We start from the raw sequence: 9,619 nt of genomic DNA, 5'->3' as shown, positions 1-9,619 counted from the left end.
TTTCTCGACCTGAGCCAGCGAACGTCGCCTTTTGTGCTTTTCGTTGGAATTAAAATGTGGGCGTGTGAGTCCTCCGCTTGCAGCAGGAATGAGGGTGTGACCTTTTTCTTAAACAAAAAAAAAAAATTTGTTTTTCTTGGGTCGCTGCAACCAAACGGCAACACGTCGTTTGACGACGCGATCACGACGAGTTTAAAAAAATCATCTGCTTTCTCTTGTTATAAATGGCTCCAAATGCAGAATTTGGAAGGTTTCGCACAGATTAAGTCAAACATTTGTCTTGAAAACAAACAAATTGAAGCTGCATTTCTGTCATGAAGTGTTGGGTTTAAACGGATTATGGGTGAAGATGCCTGTTTAATCAGGGCGGGGAGGAGGAACTCCTGATCTGCCTCCCTTTGTGGCTGCATGACTCACGTTTCAGTGTTTTGAGAGACGCGAGGCGAAAACACGCTGGAGGATGTGCAAATAGGAGAACCGCCGCGCAAATGACTCCGCCTCCAGTCAGCAGGTTGGCTTAAATATAGAAAAATGAATTAACAGACCGTATCGTGACCACAGGCGGCAAATCAGAGGGATTTTTAAAGCGTGGCGTCTGAATTAATTCGGCGAGTTTTCTTCTTAGAAAGAGGAAACAGAAGTCGGATAAAAATCAGAGGTTTTGTTTAAGATTTATCTGTGAGGGAACGGCGGCGAAAGGAGGCAGGGATCTGTAGATCAGCGGCGCCGTTTCGAACGTGTAGCGAGGAAACGGACGTTTAACTTCAAGCTCATCGCGTGGCGGAGCATTTAATAAGGATTTGCGCTCGAATTATGAGTCGGGAACGACTCTCAGCCTTGTCTGCTGAGCGTCTGACTAAAATTTGTTCGGTTCAGGAGATATTTTGCTAACAGGAAGAGTCGAAGCCGACGGTCAGCTACAAACTTTAAAACCGGATCAAGTAAAATTTGGGGATGTCTCGGCTGCTAAAACGCCAAACTTAAGCTCTGTATCTGTGAACCTGGCCGCGTTAAAGCCGAGGTCGCTTTGCTTTGCTGCGGCGGCCATCTTGAACCAGTCGTTAAGCTCCGTCCGAGTTATTTTTTTGCCAAAGCGGCGTTGTCGGCTGGACGCCGTTTCCCTTCGCTGTGGTTTCAGCTAGATCTGCTACGACCGCTCAGGCTTTTAGTGTCACATGATTTCTCGATGGTTTGAGTTCCTGGAAGCGATCAGAGCGTCAAACTCAAGGCCCGCGGGCCAGATCCGGCCCTTGGTAACATTTCATCCGGCCCCCAAGATAACATTTAAATCTTATCAGATCGGGCCCTGCGGTCTGAGACAGATCGAGTCTCCGTCGCTTCTCGTTTTGTTTGGTGAAGTCTACCTGCGACGTTTACTTTGAAGCCAAGAAAACAGGTTTTAAATTCTCAGTAATCTTTGATTTTGACGTAGAAAGAGCAACAGAGAACATCGAACAAGAAAATCCGACTTGAGTTAACGTGCTTCAAACCGACAGCGAATTTGCTTTAACGCATTTATGCCTTTTTCTGTATTTTCTTCTTGCTTCAAAGTGAAATGTTTGTAAACGCGTGAACGGATTTGAGTTTTTGCTGTTTTAATGGAGAAAAATTCATAAGAAGGCAGAAAAAATGAACGCTGATGACGTCTTTTAAATATGTTTGCTCTAATTTCTTTATAAAATGTAACCGAGGAAAGGATTTTTGACATATTACATCTAAAACCAATTAATTTATGTATTTTTTTATTAATATTGATCCAGAAGTTTTTTAATTTGGCCCCTTTGTGTCGACTCCCCTGACTTTCACGTTATTTTCTCTGTGGCTGCGAGACGTAATTATGATGTTTAAGATGCCTGAACCTTTTAAGGCTGAGACGGCTTTTCTCAAACCTGACGTGCGGCGAAATTATCTGTAATTGTGCTTTAAGTGAGGGTTGGAACGATGCAGGAGGTGCTTCCTCGGAACGTCTCATCTGAAGGTGAAGCCTCAGCCGAGGAGAATCAAACCGCTCTGAGGTCACCGTCACCCTGTCATTAAACCATCGAGCTGTTCTGGTATCAGCACATGTAGGGAAAACATGCAGGTTTAATTTAAAACTAGCTCAGGATAAAACTTTAATTGGAGGGTACGCCGTGTTCGGGCACGCTCAGAAAACGTCTCGTTTAATCGTCTTTTACGACCCGACCTGGACTCTGTTTGCACACACACACACACGCTGCTGTTCGTGTCCATAAACCGGCATCAGAGCGCTTCATGCAAAGCTCGTCTTCGGCGAACACAGACCCGTTTCAGCCGGCTTCGATAAGCAGAAAACCACGAGTTAAACGTTCACTCGGACTCATTTGAATTCAGCTAAATCGCTCCAGCAGGTAAAAACGAGCCGCCGCTGCTTTGCATCACTTCCACAGGAGGTTAATCAGCTCCGGTTTATTCGCCACGGAGGAGTTTAAGGTTTTAAAGTAATAAAGCTACAGAAGCGATTGATAACCAGTTTATAATTCTGAACAGTTCAGCCTCTTGAGCGTTTGGAAAAATGTGTTTTCAGACGTTTTTAACGATTAATTCAGCAGAAAATCTCCTTTTAAACCAAACGGGAAACTAAAGCGTGGCCGGTGATCACGTCTGTCCAGGCGGGTTTATAAATAAGGGGCCACAGTGGGGTCACACGAGGTCAACAGTTAATATCTTACCTGCTGCAGATGGCTCCTGGATCCGCCTCAGGAAGGAACCAAAACCAAAACGGGTTTGGTGCCATTTTAAATCTGCAATTTAAAAGAATGCTACCTTATACAGTTTTGTCAAATTATTCAGACATTTTGGCTGAAATATGACTTCCTGCAGGACGTGCTACAGCTACCTGCTGCTGATACGTTTTTTTTTTGTGTAATTATATAAATCTAAATAAACGACTAAGATTTATTTTTACGATGGCGCCAATCCCCTTTGGTCTCAGACCAGCCGTTTGCTCCTCAGTCCGGTCAGAACAAAACTGTTTTTCTCCAAACTGCGTTTATTCGAAGAACCATCTGCAACAGGTAAGATATTAACTGTTCACAGCCATCCCAAAGAAGCCCACTCAAAACGATCTGAACGATTGCTTCAAACCGTAAACATTAACCTGATTTAGGTGTGAATTACTGCTGCATGATGGTAGGAAAACACACAATTAAGCCCACATTTGTGTTGATTTTTCTGCTGTCAGGACTTTTTATTGTTGCTTTAGCTCTTTTAAATCGGCTAAATAAGGACGGTGGGAAACCATCTGCAGTATGTCATGTTGTTGACCGTTTGTGAGAGCGCGGCTTTATTTTCTGCTGCCGGTCAATCATTGGTGACTTCCCAACTAAGCCGCCTACAGAACCGACTTCCTGTCGGCTATTTCTGTCCACCAAGAGGAGGCTGTGATGTGCAGGTCCGCGGGGCGGCGTGTGATTTTCAAAATGACGACCGAGTGTCAGCACCAGCACCCCGAATGGACCACGACACGGTCGAGTCTCACGTCGGCCGTGATTTCTGCAGCTGGTGGCTGCGGGTTCGGCTGCTTCCACACAGCGGCACCATCGGGGGGCAATCCCTCCAGGATTTCTTGGGGCATTTTCCTAAAAGTTGCGATTTTTTTTTTTTACTAAAATCAATAAAAAAACCATAACTTTTAATATATAAACCAAAAATCCTTCCTAGTTTTGTAAGATAATTGCCAACAAACATTGACATTCTCAAAAGGTGCTTTATTTGAGAACTTTGATAGCTTCTAAACTGACATTCATGAGCATTTCTGGATTGTCCCTGGTCTGCAGCTCTCCTCACATGTTTTGCAGACACAAGTGTTTGTCGATGCGTTTATGTTCCATGATTACACTGCAGGACGTGCAAAACAGCTGCAGCTGGGGAGGAAACTGGTTTGCTGAAATCTTTGTGGGCAAATGTGAAGCATTAGCGCACATTTTGGCTTCGGTCGCTGCTCCTGCACGCTCCCGGCATTCTGATGTTAACAGGAAGTGACGTCACGTGTCTTATTCCTGAGTTATTTGAGCTTATTTTGTATTCCACCCACAAAGAAGAGACTAGACCGCAGAAACGGTGGAGAATCACTTCAGAAACAATAAATATTGGGTTAAAATTGCAGGAAAGTTGCGGCGTTTTGGGCAAAGTTGCAAAAAGTAGCGATTTTGCGGCGTTTGCTTGATTTTGCGTTAATAGTTGAGATCGCAACATCACGAAACCCTGGAGGGGGAAATCCCGCTCATGCATGTCAATGAAAGCAGAAGAATAAAAAAAAGTGCTTTGTTTTTAAGGCAGGTGACAGAAAATAAAGGCCGGTTTCTGCATTAGACGTAAAAACACACAAAGTGAGACTTTCTGTGGGGGAAAAGAAACAGCCTGGGAATTCATTACTGCTTTATTCCCAACAACCCGAGCATGGTGAGGAAGACGAGGAGGGAAAGGCTGTGGTAAGTGCTGCCACATGGTCTAATAATACACGCTCCGCTAAGGAGCTGTAATCCGATCCTGCTTGGGTCGGGAAAATGTTTGATATTTTTTCCACGTTCTGTCTCGCCTGGTTTATAAATATCTGAAGTGTCTGCCGGGTTTTTATACGTCCCTGTTTAGAATAAAAAGGAGCCTGACGCTGTGCAGATTCTGGATCTAACTCAAAACAGTTAAGTTAAGTTTAATTTCCTGAGTTTTAACAGATCAGGACAAAATAAAACAACAGAGTCTTTAATTATCTGACAAAATGGAGGAGCTGTGAGGTGTGTGCGTTAACACAACGCCAGGGCGGAAAGACATCAGCAATGACCTCAGAGGAGCAATCTGGGAAGGGTCAAAGGTCGTTTCATCGTTCTACAGAGGGAAAGATTTCAGACCTTCACAGGAGGGGCAGCAGATTCACCCTGAAGGTCAGACCGTGCGATGAGCTCCGTCTCAGACTCTACAGGCCAGGTTAAAGGTCAAAGGTTAAAGCCTCTTCTCTCTAAAAACAACATAGCGGCTCGACTTGAAGGAACCAGACTTCTGGAGCAGAACCAGAACCAGAGGACAGATGTTTACCCAGAATGCACTGCAGCTGTCAGCACGGTGGTGGAGGGCTGATGGTTTGGGCTCCTCTGCAGACCAGAGGACAGATGTTTACCCAGAATGCACTGCAGCTGTCAGCACGGTGGTGGAGGGCTGATGGTTTGGGCTGATTCTGGAGTCAGACGTGAGGCCATCTGTCCAACAAACAGGACAGCAGCTGACCTACAACAGAACGGTCCAGAACCAGAACCTCAGAGAGCTGAGCAGAAACGCTGGAAAGAAGAGTGGGCCACAACTCCTCCACAACCACGTAATACAGAAAGCTGCTGCTGGCTCTTCGTTTTGTGTGTTTGATAGACGAACAGATCAGTTTCTGTCCTGAGCTTTGGTTCCCATGGCTGCAGGTCTCTGTGTAATCAGGCCTGTGGACCATTCCTGTCGGAGAGTCGATCCTTAGTTTCTGTGTTTTCCCTCCTTTGAGGTGGAGGACGAACGGTCGTCCTGCCCTTCAGATAACCTCAGATCCTGTAAACACAGGATTAGACTTTTGTTTACTTCTTAATTTGCCATCGTGAGCTCCACTCCGACGACGTGCTGCACATTTCGGTTCATACCTGCGCACAGGTGTGTGGGGTCACAGGCGTGCCGACTGGTTGAGCAACAGGTTGTGTTTTCAGGCTCCATGTGTTCTCAGCTCGGAGAGAGTGGAAGATTTCACTCCGGTTAAACTAAAAGGAAATCAGCGGCCTGGTTGGCTGGACCTCCACCTGCCAACATGGCCGCCGCCTGTCGGCCGCTGCTCCCCCGCCGAGCTTCTAACTTTGGTTTCCAGCAAATTATCGACGACAAAAACGGCGCAAAAGCAGCCGAAGGCTCGGGTCTCTCAGTAGAACCGGAGCTGGAGTCAGAGGCAGCTTCCTGTCTGACCGACCACACACACACACACACACACACACACACACACACACACACACACGTCGCATCGTCCAGTTTTCAGGAACTTCCTGTCTTTGTAAGCTTCCTCTGACTCACCCGTTTCCACCCGCAGACTGAGTTTTCGCAGCTCCAGAAACAGGAAACGTTTCAGTTATTTTTATTTTTTTCCGTCTCTTCGGTTCAAATCTGCAGCAAAAACACAATTAAATAATTAAATGACGTAAAAAACTGCAGGAAAAACACAGCGACCTCCTGAAATATTTATAGTTTTGGTTTATTTGGCTTTTTAGATATTTTGAGGAATATTTTAGTTTTTTAAAAAGCATTTTATTTTTTTATATTTTTCTGATTTAATTTGATCCCTTTTGTGTTTTCGACTTATTTAATATCAGATATTTAGTTTTTATATTACATTTGTAAGTTTTAAAATTATTTTCTTATGCATTTTATGCATTTTATATTATTTGATCTTAGATTTTTAATCACTTTTTTATTTTTTCCATTTTACTACTTTCTTTCAATTTTACTTAATTTTTATTCAATTATTTTTTTCATTTTAAAACTTATTTTTTTGATATTTGATCTTTATTGCTTTTATATATTTATTACTTTTTAAATCAATTTTTTGACACCACATTTTTATTGTTGTTTTAAAAATTATTAAATTGAAATTACTTTACTTTAGTTGGATGAAATAATTACTGAAATTTTTTTTTTAAGTTTTATGGTTTGTTTTTTATCTCAGTGCAATTTTTTAGGTAATTTAATTTTTTTATGCTGGAACACTACGTTTTGAATAATTTTAGGGTTAAATTTATCTTTTTGTTAGAAAATCTGAGTTTTTTTAGCTGCAAAAATAAGCTGCTTTTAGTTTTTTGAAGAGTTAAAAAGTAGGCGAAGAATAATTTTACACATTTAAGTTGTTTGTAAGCCTCGAATTTGTGTAACTTTTATATTTTTAGGAATCTCTCCTGTGATTCACGTCCTTCTGATCGTAAAGTTTGCAGCTGACGTCATATTTTCATGACTTCCTCAAACCGAAACGCGGCGGAGAGCCGGTTGCTACGGCAACGGGCTGTAAACAAGTCGGCGGCTTCCCGTTTCGACGGGGTGACGAAGCCGCGGGCGTCGAGCCGCCATTTTTACCCTAAAAGGCCACACATTAAAATAATAATAATATTCCCAGTTTGTGTGTTTTTGTTGTGCAAGATGGGCGATCATGTAACCGTCTGTCTGCCTGTTAGCGAAATATCTCACCAGCCAGTGGGCGGGGCTTAATGCAAGTAGTAGCTGAGACTGATCCCAGAAAGGATTTATGAATTATAAACCGATGTGTCAAATAGTTTTATTTTTTTTAAATTTACCTTTAATTTGTGTAATCTTTAAAGTGTTTATTTATAGTTTTGTTCTTTATTATTGAAATACCTTTTTATTGTTTATATTTGCATATAAAGTATAATTTTTCACGATTTATATATCTATTTAAATAACGTTTTAGGATTTTTTATCTTTTCTGTTCATATTTACATAAATCATTATTTATATTTAGGTTTTTTTGATGATTTTTAAATTTATTTTTGCCATAAATGTTTAAATATTTTTGTAATTTAAATAATTTTTTATATTTTTTTACTTACGCATGTTTAGATTTAGCTGTTTTTGTTGCTGTACCTTGTTTAGGAGTCTTTGTTTTTTAATCTAAATGTCTTTTTGTTGACGGTTGTCCCAGCAGGCCTGCCGGAGGACAGTCCCGTCCACACGCCGGCCTTCACAGATTCCGTGAGACGCTTCCGACAGTCCAAAGGACACTTCGGCACCTGGGACATGATGTGCGGAGCGCCGCCGCAGGTCAGAGGTTCGATCCGTTCAGGACGCCACGCGCCGGTAAACTCGCCGTGAACTCGCCGTGAACTTCGGTTGATTGACAGGCTGCGGTCAAAGAGCCGTTCAGGATCGGATCTTCGTCTCAGCAGCAGCTCCTCTGTTTCCTGCTGTGCTCCTGAACGTTACCTCGTTCGCCCGACAGGTTAACGAGGAGGCGTCTCGCGGTCGGGTCGACACGTCGAATCACAGCGAGCAGCGGCGTTTATTCAAAATATCCTCGGAGTTCGGAGATTTTCGGCCTCGGTGTGTTGGAGGCGAGTTCATCACGGCCACACCTGGCAGATCAGGCGACTAATTCAAGATAATATAACTTTATTTAATTTCACAGTGAAGTTATCGATCCTACGTAACAACCTTCGAGCCGTACCGAACCGAGACTCGTGGGCGCCGTTAAAACTCATTAAAGTCTTTAATAAATCCTCACAGACGGCGCCTTCGGTTGGAAACAAAATGCCATCTGAGCGTTGAGGATTAAAGTTAAAAGATGCGATCTAATTGGCTTTCGGTTAACGATCCTAATTGATTGTGTCGTTCTTCCTGGATCAGCTGTTGTGGAGATTATAGAAACATTAAAAAGAACATCAGAGCGTATGTAAGTTTCCTTTTACAGCTTTGCTCTCGGTTTTCAAATGCTTCTCATATTTTAGATGATATGAGACGAAGTTATTCCTTTCCTTTGAATCAGGACAAAAGGTTTTTAATTTCCTCGAGGTACGACGAACCTCAGACGAGCACCTTTGTGTTTCTCGCAGTTTGAAGCCATCCGAGGCGACTCGCGCTCAGGTATTCTCTGAATGTGAGCCGAGCGCCGAGAGTCGCTCCGGGGCGTTAGGTGAGGTGGCTGAAAACATGCGGAGACACATTTTTCTTTTTACAAACAACCGGGGGAGGCGTTCCCGCGGCTCTCTGTGCAGAAAGCAGCCGAATGTGCAGCCGAATGTGCAGCTAACGTCAAACTAACAGGAGGGTGAAACGCTGCAAATCAAATTAATTTATATCGCACTTTTCAGCAACAAGGCGGCTCAAACTGCTTCACGTCATAAAAACACACAATAACAGCAAACTAGGATATAAAAAACTAAACTAAACTTATCTTAAAACAAGTCATACTCAAGATAAACTGAGGAAAAACAAACTAAGATAGAATAAACTGATAATAAGAACTAAACTAGGATTTAAAAACCTCAGAGACGATACAACATAAGATAGACTAAATTAAACTAAAGGTACCAGAAGGCTTAAAAAAAGCTAAACTTATCTAAAACACAGGTTGAGATAAATTCAACTAAACTAAAATAAGTTTAAACAAGCAAAGGTGGGATAAAATAGACCAAAATTATGTCAAAAACCAAACTAACATATAATAAACTGACTACGTTTTCAGAACCTTTATGGTTTTAACTTTTCCACGGATCTTTAAAAGATCAGAACGATCCCTTTAACGTCTCTGTTAAAGCATTTATTTATTTTAATATTTAGTCAGTTTTAGTCCATTGTAAATCTAGAATAACTTGACAGTTCAGTTAAAACTAAAATCAGGATTTGGTTTTATTTAAATGTCAGTCCCTGCAGGATTTCGCGGGGCATTTTCCTAAAAGTTGTGATTTTTTTTTTCTAAAATCAATAAAAAAAACAAAACTTTTAATATCTAAACCAAAAATCCTTCCTAGTTTTGTAAGATAATTCCCAACAAACATTGACATTCTCAAAAGGTGCTTTATTTGAGAACTTTGAGAGCTTCTAAACTGACATTCATGAGCATTTCTGGATTGTCCCTGGT

At 42.1% G+C, this 9,619-nt stretch overlaps 1 protein-coding gene across 1 annotated transcript in view; it reads left to right on the top strand.

Annotated features, from left to right (window-relative positions):
* Positions 1-9,619, top strand: part of niban2a (niban apoptosis regulator 2a) — a 29,547-nt gene that overhangs the window by 11,580 nt on the left and 8,348 nt on the right. The window contains exon 6 of the mRNA XM_037979526.1: positions 7,636-7,803. Within this exon, the coding sequence (XP_037835454.1) occupies positions 7,636-7,803 (168 nt within the window). The remainder of the gene's footprint in view (positions 1-7,635; positions 7,804-9,619) is intronic.

Source organism: Kryptolebias marmoratus, linkage group LG14 (assembly GCF_001649575.2).
Source record: "Kryptolebias marmoratus isolate JLee-2015 linkage group LG14, ASM164957v2, whole genome shotgun sequence".
NCBI classification, from domain to species: Eukaryota; Metazoa; Chordata; class Actinopteri; order Cyprinodontiformes; family Rivulidae; genus Kryptolebias; species Kryptolebias marmoratus.
This window is presented reverse-complemented; position numbering and strand designations above follow the sequence as displayed.